Raw genomic sequence first — 23,225 nt, 5'->3', positions numbered from 1 at the left:
CTTCGAGAGGAAGCATACCCATAAAGTTGAGTCCCACATCGGATGAAACAGTTAATGTTGAATGGTTAAAGTGTGGTGTCCAACTCACTTATGAAGTTGTTCAAGGCCCGATGTGATAATCAATGGAGATAATTTTTTTTGTTTAATATAAAATTTTGAGATAACATTTGAACCATCCCGATTAAGATCTAATAGCCTAAAACTTATGACTACATGAGTGCACCACTTTTTGGATTCACTTAATCGAGGTCCAAATGTTGATCACTCTTTTCAATTTGTAATAATAAAAAGGTCCAAAATATACTTTCAATTAAAAATTATTTAATTTTAAAAAATAATAATAATAATTTTAGTCAATAAAAAAAAACTTAAAAACAATTTTAAAAGAATGACTGCAAAATCATTTTTTCATACTAGTAGTAATGAGTTTTTGCAAAATCAAACTGATTAATTTTAAAAATTTCCATCTTCATTTCCCTTTTCCTCCCTCCACCAACTCTTACTACGTAAATACCAAAATGAAAATGTAATATCCAAAAAGCCAATGACAAAATATAACAAATTATATTATGTAAACTAAAACTAAATCATCTCTAATGAAATACCTATGATTTACAAATTCCTTCCCAATTTTCCAAATTTTAATGTAACTAAAAAAATGGGAAAAATGTAAAAGTTTTCCATCAAAGTACCTGAGTACCATTTTATCTCAATGTATCTCTTTAATTTTTGGAGTTGAAATATTCTGTCTCTACCTTTCTATTTAAAGGTATGCCAGAAAAATATTGCCAAACTTTTGCCATATAATCACGTCATTGTGCCCTATAGCAGGCATCCAATCGGGTACTAGCTATGGTGTTTGTCAAAATATACGCCACACCATTCTGCCGTAGCCACCATTTAACATCAAGCTACCCCAAGACCGGGGAAAAAGACCAAAATGAGAAAGGGACTATGGTAAATGTACACTTGCACAGGACTCTAAATCAAACACCCTAACAATTTGAGGAAACGAAAAAGCAACAGATATTGAGCCGACAAAACTGTTCCGCCAAGCAGATGCTATTTGGCACAAAACTCAGACTTAAATCTGGTCAGGTTCTTCGAGAATTTTTCCCTGTTCGTTGCATCCAAGGTACGCGTCACATTTTGCATAAGCCTGTCAAAGCATAGAGAGAGTGTCTGGTGTCTGTCTGGTGGCTGCACATTATTTCAAAGAAAATTAAGATATTAAAACTTGAAACTATTGAGACATGTATTGCAATTAGAATAACTAGTACTAGGAAATTTTATTAGCTTTGGTTTGAAATCTTAAACTTCAGATTACAAGTTCAGCCAGAGGTAAAATTTGCAAATTATGCTCAAAAGCTACCATTTTATCAGTGGAGCTTGAAAACAAAGGATAACAGGAGACTTCATCAAAGGCGTCGGGAAAAATTGAATCTAGAGATTGCAAGAACAGGGGCTTTTTACATAATTTATTCTATGACTTGGGGGGATCCATCGTAAGAATTTTCTGAGTTGTGCGCGAGCAACAACATATCTTTGATTTTGAATTGACTCTAACTCAATGCTTTAAAACAGCTTGTAAGGTGATTGATACCTTCAACTTATAAACTCATTTTAAGGTCACATCTCATCCAATTTCAAAAAAAAATGTGGGGACTACACGCCTCACGCCAAGGACTGCACATTTGGATCTTGGATAAGCTTTATATTTATACTATCTTAGAATTTCAGTTGAGCCTAAATCAACCCTAACAATCGGTGTCATTTTATGATCATCTCCAATTGGGACTTTAACAAAATACTTTAGTTCGCTGGTAACCACTTCAATCCTTGTATAGTTGAGTACAACATCCAAATACCTTCTTCTCAGTATGTCTACTCACAACTACTGATGTTTGTAAATTAAAAAACACCTTGGATTACACTCAACATTAGAAGAACCTATGATATGATGATGCGGTATTCATTGCATAGTGGTGTGCAAACTCAAACACCCCATGGATGAGTATGTAAATGGCTGTTAAAGTCTGCATCCATCTGAACATGCATGAAAGAAGGAAACATGGTGCAGTAAAACTGCCATTACAAACTCTACGGAAGAGTCAGATTCATTATGTATCTATTGTAAGCAGTCATACATGCTATTTGCAAAAAACTAAATCCACTATTTTAACTTGCGGTCTAGACACAAGACAATATCAACCATTGTGCCAAGGCTCCCCCTCTATTGCAACGTCTGAAACTCATCTCAGAATCTCTTCAGTTGAAAACTGTTCTAGGTGTTTTTATCTTCATCATCATTGAAATGAAGACTAGGAACTGAGAGTGAGAATTGAAGTCAAGCTTCAACTTCAAGGCTAAGAGCAGAGATATAGACACAAGGTATTATGTTTGTGATTTTGACATCTGAGTTTCTGATTATTCTTTCATACAATTTTGTGTTTTGTGGTTCAGTTCAAAACACAATTAAGCTCAATTGATACTAGCTAATTACAGACAAACTTAGAATTCAGGCCCCAAACCTAACTCAACCCAACGAAACCAACTTGTAAGATGAGAACCAGCGCGTCACAAATAAAACCTAGATCATATATCTAGTCAATAATATGAGAGTCTCAACACACCTACTCGCACACAGGCTTCGACATCTAAAGCATATGCAAATGTAAGTGGAATAGATGGGTTCTGAACACCACTTTCACGCCTATGACTGAATGTCTAGTGTGTGGACAAACACGGGCAGAATAATAGAGATAATAGCCCGATAATAGGTTTAGGATAGGCTCTAATACAATTTTAGAAATTGAGTTTAGGACACAACTCAAGCCATATTTCTAGTTGATATGCAACTCTCAATAGATAACAGCAATGTTTATAAATGAATTTTGACTAACATATGAAGTAAATTGTGATAGTATCAATTTCTTTTAAAGCAAAAATTGGGTTGCAGAGGCATCACCAAAGAGCAAGATACATTAACTATACAAAGTCTATTTTTTGTATATTACAGTTGATTTTGTTTAATGTTATAAGAAATAGATCTGAGGTCATTACTGATCAATTTTTTTATAAGAAATTGATTTTGTTTAATATTACAATCTATTTTTTTTGTATATTACTGATCAATTTATCCGGCAAGAGGTCATTTTGTATTTATGATTGTATTATTATAGTTTCTAGTATATATAAACTCATAATAGCGTTAATTTATGTGATAAGACATGCGGGAGAAAGGAAATTGCACAGAAAGCTCTGGACTTACATATGACGCCAAAATTTGAGCCTTCGTATTTGCAAACATCTGCAAGAAAAATAGAAAATCAACGAGTTAATATATACTATAGAAATCATAGGAGTAAGAAAGGATTCTCTTAATAATGTTAGATTAGACCGATATGTATGCATTGATATTGAACAAAAATACGAAACTACTTACTACGTCAAGTAATATTATTAACCCATGCCTATCAATACAATCAAGACTACTAACCAAGATCAAATAAGGAAAAGTAACTCAAAATTGCTCCTCAATTGAATGAGAGATAGCATGAACGTATGTTTATAAGTGGGGCAATCCTCACCATAGAAGTCGGTTTTGTAAGGTTGAGAGTTAGGCTCAACCCAAAATTCTAAGATGGTAATAGACCCTCAATTGAATGAGAGATAGCATCTGAAACTGTATGGATAATCTTAAAATTTGGGTTAATTCTAAGTCAACTAACAAAATTGGTTTTTGAGGTGAGGATTATCTCCCAGTATAGATCACTTTTTTAGGCTATATCACATGAAATGTGGTACACTCAACATACCCACTTCACGGCCAGGACTAGACATCCAAAGCATGGTCCAAGTGGCCCAATAACAGATGGTCTACCTGATTTAGGATAGACTCCGATATCTATAATTTGGGCAAACTCAACTCTACAATAAGGTGGGAATTGTGTCCCACTTTCCGGTCATATCACATCATATGTGCTCTTCTTAACAAATACAGTATATTAATATGGAACCTAGTCACAACAGGATAGTCATACCTCTTCACTAATTAATATCATACTTAGAATTGCTCTGCTAAGAGTCCACAGATTGCCACGGTCCTCCAATACAACAACCTCAAATAAGGTTCTCAATATCTGAAGAAACAATGTTATTTATTTTCATATTAATCTTCTGATCGGAATACAATATATAAATTATGAAAAACAATATTTTGCATCATTAAAAACAGTATTACAATTATGAAAGAAAAAAATTCTAAAAATAGGTAAGTTAGAATATAAAATGTCGTGTAATATCTTTGATATTATGCTAGAATGTCTTAGTTTATGTCTTAGTATTAATTCTTATCTAAGCAACAAGCAAACCACAAACTTACTCTAGAGAATAGCTGGGGGAACTCAGAGATGAGTCCAACTGTTCTAAGAGCAGCAGGGGAGGTAACCGACTCTCCAATAGTGACATGGTTGAAATAAAATGTAGCCAAGTTGTCAATAGCAGAGGCGCACTACATAAACGAAAGGAAATTTAATGCATCAAAGGAATCAAATGGCATTACATCATTAAATAAGTTGTGCTTAGTTTCCTTGTGCACGAGCATAACAAATTGACATGCACTTCTGAATGAAAAGTTGTATAGATATTGTCATGACATTAGATTTGAATTATCATAACTGAAATATGTGCAAAATTTTACAAACCTGAGATGATATTTTTTCACTCAAGTCTTTAATGCCTGACTCGAGTGATCCAAAAATTAGCATCAATCCAGTTTTATCTAAATTAAGCACAAATGACAAATGGCCATTGAACAGAGTCTCCAAAAACGCAAAGTAAGACGCTGCAACCTGCAAAATAGACCAAAAGAGAAAAATGTTTGTAACTTAAATTTTATCCAAATGATCAAAAGTTATGACAGTATGACTATACATATGCTATGATCAGGTTAACCCTAACAGTAATTATAGTTAAATCTCAATTTACAACAAACAAACAAGAAACCAAATGAGGAAAGCAAGTCTTTGTTAACCAACAGAATAAAGAACATAAAAGTAAAGTAATACCTTCCGAAATGCAAATATATCTCCAAGAGGAATTGACAACAGCAACTTTATAATGATATCAAGAGCATCAACGAGTGCTCTGTCACCATAAAGTTCAAATATTCCAAAGTTCACGAAATTCCCAGATAGTGCTGCAAGCAACCAAAAAAAAAATTAAACAAATAATTCTCATTGGTAATGAAAATATAAGCTCTAGCTATATTGTTTACTCCACTGCATTTTACTTCTAGTGCAAAAAAAAAAGACTGCAAATGTGAAAGAACCTGGATCACTTCATCACACCCTTGATGTCAAAAAGAAAAGGCTATAGAACTATAATAATATATTACAGTAAATACAAACCTCGTGCAAGAATTATCAAACAAATTGATATCCCCTTGTATTTGGATGTATACATGTCTGCTTTATTAGAAAGAGTCAAAATTCTTGATCCATATGCAACAATCAGTTTACTGACTTCTCGGAAAAGCAGTATTCCATTAGGGGAAGAAGAATCAAAAGTCAAACGCTGGGATTTGTTCAGGACTAGTTCAGCAACAAATTTCAGCAATGGAGTTGTTACCTGCATTAAGTTATTGATTGATTGGAAGATTTACAAGATTAGCTAATTTGACATGAACTATAGTTACATGGTTAATATGGTTTTGAAGAAAATTTTAAACATATAAATGCACATATTTCTAGAATTGATAACATAATTAGACATTTATATACCAAAACTATAGTAATGGAGATATCCATTTATTTAAGACATAGAGAGGATCTCAACTCAAAGTTGCATAACGAGATTCATAGTTCACGAAGGGGGGACATTCAGCAATTTATAGGCATGAAGGGAACAACTTCAGCTATAACACTTTGCCTGGTCGCATATTTTTTTTTTGTTGGAGCAAATACAAAGCAACCACCTTAGAAGGTCTACTGGGTCTACTGCAACCATTGCTCACTCCTTATGCAGTTTGGGAAAAGGTGAGCAAGGATTTCACTGAATGGATTCCCAAGTCAACAGGGTTATGCAATTCTAGTAGTAGTCATCAGACGTCGCAAATATGTTCATTTTATTGCCAGTAAACACTTTATGCAGTACGATCTTTGACAGATATTTTTACTCGGAAGGTGGTATGGCTTCATCGCATCCACGTTTCCATCTTGACTGACACGACCTTACAATTTTTAGTGGACCCCACAATTTTTTTTAGCAGGGCCACTATTTTAGATGGGTACAACTTATCATTCACAAAAAGATGGACAAACAAAAGTGTTGAATCTTATCCCAAAAATAAGCTAATGCTGTTGTATTTCATAGAAGCCAAAAACCTGGTATGAGTTTTTGCTTTAGGCTGCATACTAGTACAGCACTAGTTTTCACAGTGTAGCACACTTCTCTCCTTTGCATGCTACAAGCTATTCCTTAACCCTACTTTTCATTATAATCCTAATATTTAACTTGATTATGAAGTTGTCACATGATTGTCTACAAAGGATGATGGGAGATATTAGGGAAGCAAATAATATTGATGGCCACCAGGTAGAAATCAAGGCCGACCTCGAAACAAGTTTAGAGGTATAGCACATTGTAGGATGGCTGAAATTTTAATATTTTTATACATTATTGATAACGCAAAACTGTTCGTTAAGGGATTGTTAAGAAACATGGCATCCATGGGAGAAGAGAGAAAATAGCTCAAAAGTATATAATATTGATGAAGAAAAATATTACAAAATGAGAAAAAGTGAGTGTAAAAGATTACATCAAAGCCTATATATAGGCATCAAGAAACTACTAACTAATCCTCCTAATTAGTAACTAACTATATCTTTAACACCCTCCCGCAAGCTAGAAGGTGTTCACAACACTTCTAGCTTGGGATAAGCAATACAAAAGTACATCAAATCAAAAGAAAATACAATGAGATTTGCCGGAATACATCGGCTAAAAGGACAACTCAAATACAACTAGTTGTGCTTAACCATCATAAGGAAGAAACACAACCCATCAAAGCCAACTAAGGGCAAATGCTTAACCATCAAGTAGAAACCACAACTCAAGGCTAAACTACTCGGAGGAAGCAACAAATCAACGCTTAACCACCATAGGCAGAAGCAAATCAACAAAGCCAATAAGGCACAAAGCTTAACCATCATGAGCACTCAATCACTCAAGATAGAAGCAAAATAGAGAATGTCAAAAGGGTCCGATGTCTACAAAGTGAAGCATCAATACTCAAGTTGTGCTAAAGGTAATTAGCTCATCTAAGGACCAACAAATCAAGGAGAAAGATCAAGTAGCGTGGTTGATGGCTAGAGAGTAAAGCATCAATACCAATGTTGTGCTCAAGATGAGATAGCACATAAAAAAAACCAACTAACCACTTGACAAAGCAAGCAAATACAACCTGCTCAAGAGATAGCATAAATGCAACAAAGCCAATATGGCTAAGCACCTGCCTAAAACAGGGCAACAAAGAGTAGATTAAAGAACTCAAACCAGCCTTTAATCTTCAAAATCAGAGGCAAAACCAGTAGCAAGTCCAATAAGCCACTCACAAACTGCAAAGGCCAACAACAATAACAGAACTTTGTGCTACTAAAATCCCAAAGAATTCCTCCAACATACAATAGGTGTGAGAAATGCTCCACTAAACCAAATCAAATTAATTCCATACTCTAGCAGTAACTTGTTGTAGGGCTTCACCAAATAGACAACAAGTTCCAAATTATTGGGTAAGCCACGCAAGCTAAATCCATGAGCATGAGATTAACTATGTCTTCAGCCCATAAACACCAAACAGAAAAAAACTAGAAATTCAAAGAACCATCACTAATATATGCTTCCAATTCATATTCATCTCATAGTAAAACCTTCAAAACAAGACCATTGCAGAAACAAATGCAACACAAAGACAAGTAGGTGTAATCACAACAACACCATCTACCACACTTGCATCAATAGCAGCGTCCTCATATGGAGCAACCAACATCCATAACAACAAGAACTGTGAAAGCATGTAAATGCTTTATAAACTGAAGTAAGAAAACGCCAAAGGATAACTGAAATATCCAGCACAAGATATATCCAGAATCGTGTGGCATATCATATCCATTGCACAAGAAACTTGCAGTAAATCAACTCTGAAATCATCACTTGCAAGTTGCAACATAAACTTGCAATAACACAACTCATATGTAATGTATCAATTGCAGATATCAACTCAAATTTGTTGCAATTAGGCTTCAAATTCAAAGAAAGGCAAGAACCAGAAGCAACTAATACACAACAGAATTGTCAAAAGAAATATATCTCAAACCTCAAAGCAATGAAGGTGATGGAGAAAACAGAGGCAAAGATCACCACCAAGAGCAATCTAAACTCCGAACCTCTGCATGTTAACGCAGAAAATAACACTCCAAGAGAATAACAATCAACACGAATTCTTCCAAGAATCGTCGAATTGAAACCTCCGTCACTTTGAATCAAATCGCATCCTCTATGATGCGTCATACCAAGCAATTATCAAATATCACAGTACCAGACATAGTCATGATGAGATCGGAAGCGGAAATGAATGATTCAGTGAACTGAAATGCGATTAAAATTGAAATCGCGAACCCTAGAATTTGGGGAAAAGGATGAAAAATTGCGATTGAGGAGAAATCGCAAAATGAAGAAGGAACGGAAATTGATCGGAAAAGAAACAAACTCAACAAGAAATTGAAAGATTCATAGGCTGAAAATTTGATCGATCAAGAATTCGAACAAGAAAAAATGGACCGGAATAAGAAAATCAGTAAACAAAATCGAAATTGAAAGAGGAGAAAAGTGATTTTCTAAGATGGAAAATGAACAGTGCTAGAAAATGAATTTCTCAGGAAAAATAGAACAGAAAGGGCAATGGAAAATGAAGATTGAGAAAAAATAAAATTTTCTCGAGAAAATTGCAGCGGAATATTTCTCTAAGGTGGATACCATTTTTGCTCTAATACCATGTTAAGAAACATGGCATCCATGGGAGAAGAGAGAAAATAGCTCAAAAGTATATAATATTGATGAAGAAAAATATTACAAAATGAGAAAAAGTGAGTGTAAAAGATTACATCAAAGCCTATATATAGGCATCAAGAAACTACTAACTAATCCTCCTAATTAGTAACTAACTATATCTTTAACAGGGATAATTAAATAATAGACTCACTCCAAAAAAAAAGTATAATGATGCAATGACAAATTTTACAAAATAAAGGAAAATTAAGATGATGATATTATTCCTTGAATTGCATCAGTTACTTTGTGATCACCCAAAAAACATCATCGAATGAAAAAAAAAATGTAGCATACCTCTGGAACATCCGCATAATGTACAAGGCCTTTCATAAGAATTGGCATGTGTGCAGGATAAAGCCAATCAAAAAGGAATCCATATGCTCTACGACTGTTAAAATGCAATCCAAAGAAACCAAAGCAAACTAATACTTTAAGTACAGAGAGAAAGGAAACAAACAAGGCCATAGAAAAGGAAATAAAATTTCTAACCAACCTATTAGCTGACATTGCTATTCCACGGAGGTCACGCATCAACCCAATAAATGCATATTTCACAGCATCTGATTGGAACAATGCATCAGGTGTTGAATTCAACCTACCAAAAACCTAACATTGAAAAAACATCAATTAGAATGCTTAAAAAATTAATAAGGATAAATCAATCAATAATATAGTATTTTCTTTCATTCGTAAGACCCATAGTTGAAGGGGTGCACTAGCACTAGTGTGTGAATTTTAATTGATTAGTTGTCCAAAGACATCAACAATATCTTGTGTAAGGTAATAAAAAAATTACATGCACGGAAATAAGATAAACATCTTTTTCAGAAGATTTATATAATCTACTTAACTTCATAAAAAGGATCAGAAAAAGTAAAACTACATCTTCTAAAATTCAACATTGCACTTTCTATTAAATTGTGATGGTAAACAAAAACTACCAACCTGTAGGAAAGGTTCCATTGAAGATTTGAATTTCAATTGGGTATCTTCCATGAACACCAATATGCCAATAGTACAATACAGTGTTGTTCTGCTGCGGAAACATTCCCAATTTTCTACAAAAGGGAATTGTTCCCTCTGATAAAGAGAGAGAAAAGTTTTCTTTAGAACTTTGTTGACGTAAACAAGCATGCAAGTATAAATAAATCAACAAACAATATCAAAAGTGTATCTCATATTTAATGGTTAGAAGTAGCTCACTTTATGATTCAAAATTATGTGCTTAACAATATCCAACTTCAGAAGCAGCTTTCCCGTCATGTATCTATAGAAACAACATATGTATCAAATTAAATAGACAATATCCAAAAATGTAAATGATAAATGATAATACTCCAAGAAAGTTGAGACATCCAGACTAACCCCGTTGCCATGTCCAGTAAGAGGGATAATGTATGATCAATAACCACTTTGCACTGCAAATAGAGCTTTCATGTTATTAACTCAAAATTAATAGTAATGAGAAGGATTATTATGAAATCTAAAATCTACCACCTTTGTGTAATACTTGAGATTAGTAGCAATCTTTCCGACAATAACATTCAGCAGTAGTAAATGATCATGTAGTCCAAGAAGTTCAGATAGTCGGGAATATAGCTGCTGCAATTGCCATCCAAAATAGTAAGAAAATACAATGGCTGAACTTTCTAAAGAATATTAGAAAATTGAAAGGAAAATATCTACCGAAGCATTACCTTCGATGAAAAAACAGCCTCGTCGCCAATATAACACGTTCTAAGATGTTGTAAAAAGATTAGTATAGCTCGATCAAGTCTTTGCTTGCTCACTTCTCCATACCTCTAAATTTGTCCAACAATATCAAAAAATATAGATAGACTTTAGTACTTCAAGAAGAAAGCCATATAGATACTTTAAATTCAAAAGCAGTAATAACTTCATGATATATCGACAATAAAAGAATTAACAAAAAAATCATAAAATGCACAATTAATAAGCAGATGAATGGTGAATTATTCCAATTCTTGACCAACATCATGATATGATTCACATCAGGGGCAAAAATATAATACAAAATCGCCAAATGTATCAAACGGACATGGACATACATTGTATCATAGAGATACTTTAACAACAATATACTAATTTCCAACCATAGAAAGAGTTCCCATAGGTCAATTTGATAAGTGGATAAAGCTGCTTGCAAGTAACTTCATAAAAAAGATGCAAAAATGGGATTATGCATGCCTAAATAGAATAGGACCCGATGAAAGAAAAGCTCATCAGTAGATTAGTAAATGGGGAGAAAATCATTTCAAACACCCCAGCAGTGGTGTGAATGAGTTGAGCTATGAGGTTAACTAGTTAAGCACTTATTCAATATGGTTTGGTTCACCAAACAAATTAGCTAGAGTTCAAAGTTAGGCTCAATTAATGTAAGGATCATTCTTTCCCTTTTATCCTTTTTCTTTTTTTGGATTCTAATTTTCTTTGATCAAGCGGTTTTTCTCCGTGTTATTTCAATTTAAGTTGTACTACTCAGCTATTATCAACTGAATTGGCAAAGCAAATATTTCTATGCACATTAATTCCTGAACCGGAGCCCCCGGTTAGCAAGACTAAACACATATACCACAGGGAAGGTCATGCAGTGTTTCATATACCTTATTGTGAATTCCACTGTCAGTAATATTTATCAATTGCAGAACACATGCTGAAATCTCCGCATCAAGTACTTCATGTGATTCTCCACTGTAGTATAGAAATAATAGATAACTCAACACTTAATTGCCCGAAAATGATTAGTTTTCACAAACTGTTTGAGCAATTACCTAAATCCAGACATCTGCTTTGTCTTGAGTATTGCAGCAACTATGTGCGTGAACCAAGCTAGTTTGGTTTCTACTACAGAAATTTCATAACTATTTACGGGGATTGGAAGATTCGCTTCCTTCTACACATAAATAAAATAAATATTACAAATCAGCCAATGTACAATAAAACCAGAAACACTTTAATAAGAACAACCACAAAAATAATACCGTATAGCTTTGTATGATAGGCTCCACTATCTTCATTAAATATGAACTGCAACTTTCATACTGAAATTCAATGAATCAATACATGGTTATTCAAAGAATAAACTCCGTGATATTTAAAGAATATAATTATGTACATACAATAACGTGTAACTCGGGAATAGAATAAAAAAACATGAACCTGAAATCTGCAGAGGTAAGGAAAAAATTCGAGTTGATCTTGAAGTGCTTCGACATTGTCAAGTGGGTCTTCACCGAGTTCAGATAGTTCAGACTGTAATAAATTGATGATTTAAAGTCAAAACGAGAAAAAAAAAAATACTTCACTCACAAAAATATTTGTAAAAGAGTACAGCAACAACTGACCTGCACCGAATCAAATCTCGATGACACAAAACATTCTATAACTTTAGGGACATATTCTTCTAGCAGGTTAGGTTTGTCACTCTTGAGATACCGCACAGACGTCGCTGATTTAGACCATAAATTTAGAAGGTAGTAAACACTGCTGCCAGCCCACTGAAAGAAAGGGAAAAAATACAATTAAGTAAACTATTAATTACAACTATAAAAAAATATAGTGAGTGTCCTAAAGATGAGAAAAGAAAGAGAAAAAGAAAGTGAAAAAAAAATATCCGTTTATAACCCTCCGATCATTCAAAATGTTTGACATATAGCGCCTAAGGAACATATTAAATAGTCATAAAAACATACCTTCCAAGACTGCAAAGATTGTAATGTAAACTCCGCTACTAAGCTAATCCAATCACTATAGCCTTCAGCATTCACAAGTTCTGATAACTACAGCAGAAATAAATAGATAAATAAATAAAAAAGAAATGAAAAAGGAAGAAGTAAGAGAATGTCTTCATTAAAAAACTTAACCAAAAGATTATGGTTTGCCCATATTGGAAGGATATTATAGGGATCATTTCCAACATAAACAATTTCATAGACTAGGAAAACAAGGACCAAAATCAAAAAGTGATATATTTGCCGACTAAAAACCAAAACAAAATAACAAGAAATAAGAACGTAAGCTAGTATATTTGCAGAGACCAAAAACATATTTAAACCTAAAATATTGTTAATATTATTAGTGTCTTTCTTGAGATATCTGGAGGAATTGGTTAGTCCCCAGTCTCATGTGATTGTATTGTACATTAGACTCATTCTAATATATAGAATATGCAATATATTTTCAGTCTCAAGTGTGATATTTACTTCAATAAGTCTCAAAAGGTGCATATTGTTAACTCAAAATTTTAGAAAGAAAAAAAATCATGTCTACAATTATAGGAAATAGGTATAAAGATTATTCGAGATAGAGAAAGAACCAGTAAGAGCATTTGACTCACCTGATAATTTACTTTAAAACGACCAAGAAGCCGACAAAATGCATGATAGTTATCATGATCAGCAAGACCTGTTTTACAAAGAATTAAAGCATCGGCTATGTAATAAAACATGTATATATACACAATTAGTCCAAAAGTTAATAACAGTCCAAGTCTTTTCTTTGGCCTGTAATACTTAAATAAATTAGGCTTAAAGATGTTTTTATCCCTTAGAAAAATGTCTTTGTTTTTAGTCCCTACAAAAAAATTAAAACTTTGCTTCATGGTGATGTGGCAAACAGATTGCCACATGACACCTAGAGTTCTAGACACTTACACAGTTACACTACATGGTGTTACAAATCATCAGTTCATCACTCCCCCTCTACCAACCCATCACAGCACATTCCCCGTAACCTCTTTAAGCACCAAAACAAAGGCTAACCAATTTGCTGAATTGCTGCGGAATGTCTGTCGGGTTGGAGAGCCATCACAGGATTAGATAAACTGTATAAAATTTTCATAATAGCATCCACTCCATTATGCCCTACAGTGTTACGGCTATATGCTCTTCTATCCGAGATTGATAACACTATATTACACAACTAGCGAAGAAATATATGTGCACGCGCACAATAAGCAAGAGGAAAAAATATGTTTCACCTATTCCAGTTTGCAAAACTTCTTTGGTGCCCAGCATTAACTGTGACAAAAACTTCAATCGGGCAGTATCATCGGAAAACAAAGATCGTCTAGAAGAAGCAAGGCGCAACAAGCACTCCAATGCCTACATGTTATAAAAAAATGATGTCAAAAAAGCATAATACACAGAAGTTTCTTTACATACTGATAAATAAAGCAGAAGACCATACTTAAATTTAGAATTTTCCTATCATGGTAGAAATCAAGATACAAAGGACCCTGTTAGAGTTCTTTGGAAAACACTAGTATAAAGGGAGTTTATTCGTCCCTGCAGTTTATTGATTGAAAAAGGTAAAAGGTACACAATAGGGACTACTCTCCTTCACTGGAATTTCCAGTCAAAAATACAATTTCCAAAAAGATCCCCGAAAGAGAGAGAGGAAGTCGTATATATAGATGTTCCTGTGCAATAGGACCCAGATATCCAAAACATAAAATATCCTAACAACTAAACTTACTAACTAACTGCAAAGCAAACTAACAGAATCCCTAATTATCCGTATAACTTATTCCTAATATTCCTCTAGTAAACTTGCAGGTGTCTTGTAGTTGACTCATTAGTATTCCTCACAGACCCAGTGCAAATAAACTACACACACATATTTATGTAAGCCAAAATAAAGTACGTACGATATAAAATAAAATGGCAACACTCAAATACTGTATTCATTGTTCAAATAGTATCATACCTCACAAGTTCAGTAAGCCAAAACAATGAAAAACATATGATAGCGTAGGTCCAAGACATTCTTACCATCAACCAATTCAGAAACATATAACAAAAATGGGTAAAGAGGATAACAAACTATGTCACACTATTGAAAGAAGCAAAAATTTCATGCATAAGAAGTAAAATTAACGAAAAACACCATGCAACAAACTCACATACAATATACACACCACCACTACAATTACATGTCACATTAATATATCGAGAAGATGAAATCAACAATTTTAACAGAAAAAAATAAGACCATTGTAAGGTAGCTAATGGTAAATTACTTAGGTGGAATGAATCAACCAAAATAAAGAAAAAAATTATTTTTGCCACAAAGTAGGGAGTTCTTGTGAAACGTAAATTTATCGAAATCAAACAAAATTAAGAATAAAGATTAATAATCTTGACAGGTGTTTACAAAATAAAGTATTCAATAAAATTTCATAGAAGGCTTGACTGTCCTATCATAGTAAACTAACAGAAACAAACCTCTTTTGAAAATGGTTGATTCATTGTATAATAATCAAAAAATATCTGCAATGTTGAAGAATCCTCAAGGACAGGTTTCCAAGTTGCTGGAATCTATACAAACAATGTGAGTTCCAAATCAAAAACTGCAAACTAGGAAAAAACAAAAAAGACAACAATCTATTAATAAAGGAATATATATACCTGATTAGTACCAATCTCATCTGAGCTTTCATCATATGATGTACCAATAAAATCAAATGACAAGCAACTGAGGGAAAGCATGAGAGACAGTTCCTGCAACTTGCTCCCAACTAAAAGTTTTACATAAAGCAAAATTACAAAATTTAGAGCGTGGCTCGGTGTTATACTCCAAAATGAATGTATAAATGTATGACCATCATATCAAATATTCAATATACCCTCGGCTTTTAACTTGAAAAGAGAAGTTAATGATATCTGGAATATCAGAAAAAGGGATTGATCCCTAAAAGAGCTTGCAATCCTACGGTGACGAGTAGCATGTAATCCAACAGTGTGCTGAAAATAAAGAACACAAAAACAAATAACAGCAAAATCATCAGCTAAATAAAGGAACACGCGTGTTCAAAACAAATAAAACAAGTGTTAGGCCCCCAAAGTAACATTAAATCCAAATATAACATGGTTATCATTCTCTGGTTGATCATATCAATAATCATCACTAATCAGTAGAACCCGTCATAAGAACAGATTTTACGGCTATTTTTCCTTTTATAGCTAAGCCAATAAAATCTAGATTACCTATATACAGATTAATTATGTGACTATTATTCAGAAACTTGTTCTTTTCAACTAGATATATAGCAAGTGCATTGTGCCTTTGTATAGCCTGGATATTAAATGACAACCTTTTGTTGAAACATTAAATATTAACACAAACCTGATTTATCTCGCAAACAAGCTGATTCAATATCCTCAAACCTATAGCATAATGATGTTGTGTCTGCCAAAAGCATTGACTATGTGAGATTAAAATTCAATGCAATTAGAAGTTAATACAAATAGAGAAGAATTAATATAGTGGAAAACCAATCAAAAGAAAGAAAGAAAAAATAATAATAAAAAAATTTAGAATAAAAGAAATTCGTAAATCCTAAGCCACCATATGTCAAACACGGAAGAAATTAGGAAATATATGTCCAAGACTCAACAGATATTCCAAATTGGCAACAATTAGTAGACCTTCCTTCTGTCAACATTGAACTCTCAGCATTGCCAGAAAACAAAACCACACATCCAAAATAAACTGAGAACATATTGGCCTAATACTTATATATGAAGTAAATGAGTATCAAAAGTATGTAGATAATGTTTGACCATATGAAATTCAATGTTTGGCTTCTTGAGAAAATATCAATGACAGATGGGAGATTATGATGGCAAGCCAAATATCCTTCAAATAAACATGGTGTTGGAGCCTATAGCAGAAGTATAAAGGATATAATAGGTGTTGCGACCTATGGTGGCTGGCACAAAATCCACCATGGCACTGCCATAGCAGAAATTTGACAACAATGGAAAATATTGGGTGTGACCCGATTCTTCTAATTAGTTCAACATATGTTTGAAGGAGTAAAGAAGGCAAACTAAAGTTTTGTGGCAAAGTGAAATTTTTTAAATCTCTGCATTTGGGTGGACTATATGGCATCTAAAATCAAAAGTCAGACTTAGAGAGACTTTCAGAAAAAAGAGAAACAATAAACCAAAAGCATTTGTTAAGAGCTAAAATAATGTTAGCCATTAATGTATGAAATATGAAATAAATGTCATTTATACATCAAGTAAATGCAATGAACTAAAACAAAATAGCTGTAAAATATAGAAAGTGGCGTATTCACATAGATGTAGCAATCTTAATTAAATATGACATGTCACCTGACTCAAGAAATTCATTGCCTCTTTAACAACCTCCCAGAATCTTTCATCATCTAGCCACCCAAGTTTTGTAATGCGACATAAAAGTTGGATCAACGATCCAAGCACAAAGGGCTCCAACTCAGGTCCTCTGCTAGCCAGATAGTTTATGAGATAGTTTCCTTCAGAAAAATTGCAATTTGATCAATATGAGGAACAAAAATAGCAACTGAAGTAACTATAAATTTAAATGACAGCAATACAATAAAAAATTATGGACAAATAAATCCCTTAAATACTCCTAGTTATATTTATCAGCAAGAAAGCAAGAATATTACGAATATCAATCCGGAGTTGTAAAGGAAGGCTTTGCTCTGTGACTTGCTTCAACAAGCTTGAACTAGCCAACATCAATGCATATGGAGAGGATGCATTATCGAGAACATATTGGCACTGCGAAATGTAGTCAGTATTTGAGGAAAAGCATTTCAGGGTACTTTCAGCATGTGCTCGTTCAACAGAATCCTGCGAATTATAAAGCCTCTCACACAATGCTTCCAGTTGAGCTAAAGTCTCCATTCTTCACTGCTTATGAAGTGTATCCAAGAATTCGGACGAAGTCAGTTCTTCTCCAATTTCCACGAATAAACAATATAAATCTACAAAGTTTCATGTGAATTCAAGAATATATTTAGAGAGGTGGAAACACAAAAGTAATATAAAGTTAGTCAAAATAAAAGCAATATATTGAAAGCGTCAGTTCAATGCAAATCATCAGACACCATTCAAGTTGATCAAATTGGATATATAGTAGCATTAAAATATCAAATGTTTACAGGTGTACTACATAATATTTCAACTCTGAAACTGTTTGAATTACAAGAATACTCTAAAATACAAAGATAGCTCAGCATAAAAGGATCATGGAAGAAATCATCAGCAAATCCAGCCACAATACCACTGGTTCAAGAAACTGAGCAGTATAATCCTGACAGAATAAAGAATAGGTCAAAATTATTTCAAAATTTGATTCATGGTATAGAATCATCAACTAAATAAAACAGGTATTGTTCACCACACCCAAAATATGCGCATAAAACAATTGTCATTCTAATAGCGATATCTTCACCTCCCTTGTTATAATTAATTTTGAACAAGATAAAGTAGAAAGAAAAAGAATAATAATCAATCATTGAACTTCGCCTAACACCTTAAGCTTTTAAAAATGTTCATTTATTTACAGGATATATGATTGCTTTACATTAATTACATTCATTATTGAAGAAATCTAACTATAAGAACAGCATATTCAAGTCACCATACACACATTAAATAATGAATAAAATCCACGAGGAATGAGCAATTTCCAAGTAATCAGACCCAAGCACTAAATGTACTAGAGATGCAATCTGTAACCATTGTGAATGACTAAGGGTTGGCACATTAAATGAACTGTATGTCAAATTATCAATTGATGAGAAAATATGAGTGGAGGATATTAGCAATCGATATTGACTTGAAAATTTAAATTGGATTCGATAGAGCCTAAGTAAATTGTACATATAGTGCTTTGAAGTTCTTGACAGCAAACATCTTAGGTTTTGTAAATTGAATTCTTATTTTATCTATGAGTGTTATGCATTAAGTAGTCAATTATAGGGTACATACATGGACGTAAATTAGTCAAATACATTACTGCTTTCTTCTTTTCCCATGTAAACACCTTTCTCAAGTCCGCATTAACTTCTCAGACAACTCTTAACTACCTGAACTGACATTTATTCTATATCCTAATAGTGTCCTTGCTTGGCATTATAACTTATAACTACCTTTTGCCATTGATTGCGTTGGACGCATTAACTCTTGAGTACCAACAGGTCATTGGAAACAATATACCAAATATATTACCAAATATATTATCTAATTTTAACAAGTTAACAATTTCGATCCTCCACATCTACTATTAATGCATGGTAGCAAATAGATTCAATGCATGTTATAAATTCACTGATTGAAACATGGCAAGCAATCACACACAGAATATTTCATGCCTTACTTCTCAATGCTCCATATGCCAAGCCTCCCCATTTCTAGAGTAGGGGATAACAATTGCAACGAGCAAAAAAAAAAACTAGAAATCGTAAACATGAAACTTTCCCTTTTATTCAGACCATGGACAACAAAAAAATAACAACAAAAGACCCCATTTAGATTGAACTTTAACCTTAATGGAGTTTTTCAAGTAAAATAAGCTTATGGTTTTTCACTACAAAAAAAAAACCCTTATTATTACATATAAGCTTATAGGGATTTATATTTTATAGACAAGTTAAATAACAGGTTTTCTGATACAGAAATTAATTTCAAAACCAATCTACTCTAGAAGCGGTTATTATTTAAAAACGTTGAGCTACAAGGTCAGCATGTAAGATGACAACAAAATGAAATATTTACTCAAATCCATGATCTTAACACAACTCTAGCGCACACTCATCATGAACATAGGGCAAAGCTACTCAAAGACAAAGCGAAACAAAGTTTATCAAAGGCAGCAACATATAAGAAACGAGTAAACCATCAAATTAGTCTCCGACTCTGTAGGACACTTCTCAAAGTAGGTCCCTAACTTTATGAATATTTCAAAAAGGTCCGTGACTTATCAAATTATCAAGTCGGTCACTGTATTTAACCACTCACTATCGGTTAAGTCTCTATACTTTCCAACTTACTATCAATTTGGTCTCTAAGTTTGTCCACTTATTCTCAATTTAGTCCCTGACATATTCTTTGAAGGACTAATCTGATTAAAATTTAACAGCTTCAGGGGCCTTTTTGTGAAAAATTCATAAAGTCATGGACCTAATTGAGAGAGTATCTTACAAAGTCAGAGACTTTGATGGTTTACTCTATAAGAAACAGCACAAAATTTCATAACCAGGAACGTATCAAAACAGGGGGAAAACGAAAACAAGTAAAGATTAATGTCAATCATCAATTACAGCGATTAATACACAGCAAAATCGGCAAAAAAAAATTATAAAAAAAGAAAAACACTGATAATTGATTCATTGATAAACAATACAATCATGAAGCGTTATTGGAGATAAAGAAGATGAGTTAGTGAGATTGTGAAGGAGTTCTTACGGATAGCAACAATGGCGGAAGTTTCAGAAGAATCTGAGGTTTAGCGGTGAGTGTTGTGTGAGAAGAGAAGATGAGAGAATTTGAGAATGAATGAGAGAAGAAGAAAAGTGAAATGAGCGAGACTAGTAAGGTGTTTTATTTTATGAATTGAAGAAAAAGAAATAGAAAAAGAAAAAGAAAAAAATCTTATAAAATTATCATTTTTTTTTATTTTCGTAGAATATTTTTGTTTTGTTTAATAGTTAGAAATTATACCTTAAAGTCCTCGTAACTGCGATCGTGAGGGGTTGAAATTACTTAATGTCAGAACTGATCCCCGGACCAAATTAAACTGACGGTGAAAACAAAAAAAAATAAGTAGCCCGAAACAAATAATTTGTATTTTTTGCAAATATTTATTTTATGTTAAGAAAACTATTTTTTTTACGTGATGCAAAATATTCTATAAGTCTCTTTTTTTCTTTTTGGTCAAGATTCTATAATCTTTTTATATCAATATACTAGCGGTCAAACAGACGCGTTTTTTTTTTCCTTCCGCTATGATTTTCAAACTACCGCTTTAATTTAAAAAAATCTTGGATAAAAATATGGCATGTTACACGCGTTCCGCAAAAAAAAGACATGTCATATGTATGGTGAGTTTGATGATAAAAGTTTTTTTTATTGCTTTCACCACCAGTTTAATTTGGTTCGGGGTCAGTTATGGCATCAAGTTGTTTCAGCCTCTCCCGATCGTAGTTGCCGCTAAAAAAAAACATCCTTATGTTAGGTGAGTTTGTTAATAAAAGATTTTAATTTGTTACTAAATTATGGTGAGTTTGTTGATAAAAGATTTTTGCTGCTAAAAAAAATCAAAGGTATTGTTGGTATTATGAAAAGTTCATACCAAAATTTTTTGTATTTTCATATATAGATAAGATTTAATGTATTTAATATATTTAATATTTCTTTTTTTTACTTAAATATATTTAATCTTCTTATCAATATTCAATGTATCTTTTTTATTTAATATATATTTAATCTTTTTATCAATATATTCAATGTATCTTTCTTTTTTATTTTTGAATAATGTTCATTCAATGTATCTTTTTATATGATTTTTGGGGTAATTTATATCTTTATGGTTAAGTTTTATATGGAAATATTGTAAGCTAATATATTTCCAATTTAATTTATATTTTTATATGGACTGGTCAATAAAAATCCAATTCAGTTTAGATATTTCTTAATAAGTTTTATATGGAAATAATGCACCTTTCAAAAATAAAATAAAAGGGAATAATGCAAAATAATATAGTTCTCAATTCAATATATATATATATATATATGAGGAGGGATCAAATTACACTGGTGTAATTTTAAAATAGTTACACTTATTAATATCCCTTGATTTTATTTTGATCCGGTGACTATTAATGAGTCACTTATAAATCACAATATTCTATTAATAAATTAAAGAATCTCCCTTTTTTTACTTACCCTCCCCTTTTCTTTCCTTTTTTGTTTTTATTTCACTTTTTTTTTTCAATTTCGCTTATATATCTTTTTACTCAAAATCATTACATATTCAATTTCGTTAAAAACTAATATGAATGAATCTGCAAACAGACTCACAGCATCCGAGTTAATAGCATAAAACGGCATAATGTCTTTGACAAAGCCTACAATTGATTTGACAACCTTCAAATATCCGAAATAATCATGTATCCGGATCTGCAACGTTGATGATGTTAGGACACACAAAATGTCGTACCCACATGTTGAAACATTATGTCCAACATCTCGCTTGTATATTTGTTTTAGCAAAATGAGCCCAACATACAAATATCCAACATATATAAAAATAGCACACGCAAAGACGATATATAACATAAACAATTGTTTATGGTAAGTATTTTGTATCAAAATGGCGAGATGAATCAGGGATATATGTACGGTGCGAATAACATGACATGTGAACCATGCAAGAGTTGTTGAATATTGTATTAACATTTATTTGGGCTGGTCCACAAAGATGAGAAACCATCAACCCTGTCTATAAATAGCCAAAAGAAAAAATAGAAACTAGGGTTTTTAGAAATGTATTCACACAGCGCCGTTTGCTCACTGCATCTTACCAACATCAAGTTCGTTTCTCTCTTTGTGATTGTGTATTGATCTATACATATTCACTTTCTCTGTTTAATTTGAACATATTTTGCTTAATGTATATATACGTATTCACTTTATTTGTTTAATTTGAATCAATTCTGCTGATAAATTAATCTGCTTATTAATGAACCTATTCATGTTAAAAAGTGTTTATAAAGGTGTTTTTGCATAAATTTATTGATGAAACTTAGTACTATTTTTATATTAATATCTTGGATTGATGTATTGTTTAAGCAGAGTTTAATTCTCCAATTTTAATGTTATGTTTTTTTTTTATTATTTCCTTTCATATGTGACATTTGATCGTGTCTCTGTCGTTAATGAGTTATAACACAACAACCAATTAATAAGCCCACAATCAATACCAACAAATTATGTTATGTTCTTATATTGTTGTTCTATATCTATTTTTGTTTTTACAATTGATTTACTTTCGTTGTGAAAATTTAGTTACAACCTGAATGATGTCATCCAAATCATAGACAAAAATGAAGTAAATGATGATGTTATCATCTTATCTGATTTAGATGATGATGAAATAGTTAGTGATGATGACATTGTTGACATACATGATTGGTTCTAGAAGGTGACCAAATTCATGACTAGCATGAAGAAAAAAAAAGTCTTGGTAAATCCTATAAACAATTTCTACTTCTTTAACCTTTATTATAATTTTTTTTATTTATTTCTTTGTAAAAT

The 23,225-nt window shown here is 32.6% G+C and overlaps 1 protein-coding gene and 1 long non-coding RNA gene across 15 annotated transcripts; both read right to left on the bottom strand.

The window, feature by feature from the left end:
* Nucleotides 1-391: 391 nt before the first annotated feature.
* LOC123905795 (exportin-7-like) lies at nt 392-20,538 on the bottom strand. Of its 14 annotated transcripts, none has more exons than XM_045955547.1 (30): nt 20,376-20,508; nt 18,079-18,219; nt 17,570-17,890; nt 17,253-17,413; nt 16,258-16,320; nt 15,758-15,875; nt 15,540-15,649; nt 15,357-15,449; nt 14,111-14,234; nt 13,469-13,536; nt 12,825-12,911; nt 12,477-12,629; nt 12,292-12,384; nt 12,114-12,173; nt 11,904-12,025; nt 11,736-11,823; nt 10,809-10,913; nt 10,609-10,713; nt 10,477-10,529; nt 10,315-10,378; nt 10,057-10,191; nt 9,605-9,717; nt 9,406-9,499; nt 5,412-5,631; nt 5,070-5,200; nt 4,707-4,853; nt 4,385-4,513; nt 4,044-4,142; nt 3,272-3,310; nt 392-1,200 (listed from the first exon to the last, which is right to left on the bottom strand). In XM_045955547.1, exons 3-30 carry the CDS (start codon nt 17,808-17,810, stop codon nt 1,063-1,065), a joined length of 3,153 nt encoding a protein of 1,050 aa, XP_045811503.1. In that variant the 5' UTR covers nt 17,811-17,890; nt 18,079-18,219; nt 20,376-20,508; the 3' UTR covers nt 392-1,062. The 14 variants fall into 14 exon arrangements, with proteins under 14 accessions (XP_045811503.1, XP_045811498.1, XP_045811513.1 ...); XM_045955542.1 differs by having other exon boundaries at nt 18,112-18,219; XM_045955566.1 differs by having other exon boundaries at nt 551-1,200; nt 18,190-18,219; nt 20,376-20,538.
* LOC123905858 lies at nt 7,253-9,363 on the bottom strand. Its single transcript, XR_006808553.1, has 2 exons — nt 8,378-9,363; nt 7,253-7,758 (listed from the first exon to the last, which is right to left on the bottom strand). It is a non-coding gene; the product is annotated as an uncharacterized LOC123905858 (long non-coding RNA).
* Nucleotides 20,539-23,225: the final 2,687 nt, after the last annotated feature.

Source organism: Trifolium pratense, linkage group LG1 (genome assembly GCF_020283565.1).
Source record: "Trifolium pratense cultivar HEN17-A07 linkage group LG1, ARS_RC_1.1, whole genome shotgun sequence".
NCBI lineage: Eukaryota > Viridiplantae > Streptophyta > Magnoliopsida > Fabales > Fabaceae > Trifolium > Trifolium pratense.
The sequence above is the reverse complement of the archived record's forward strand: the minus strand, read 5'-3'. Positions and strand labels throughout refer to the sequence as shown.

Excerpts from the sequence above, each read along its gene's own strand:
- LOC123905795 (XM_045955566.1), bottom strand. The coding sequence starts at position 17,810 with ATGGAGACTTTAGCTCAACTGGAAGCATTGTGTGAGAGGCTTTATAAT. Across the intron at positions 15,876-16,257 it reads TTGTTTGCGAGATAAATCAG|CACACTGTTGGATTACATGC; the intron begins GTTTGTGTTAAT and ends CTTTATTTTCAG. Across the intron at positions 3,311-4,043 it reads TGATATTAATTAGTGAAGAG|ATGTTTGCAAATACGAAGGC; the intron begins GTATGACTATCC and ends TTTTTCTTGCAG.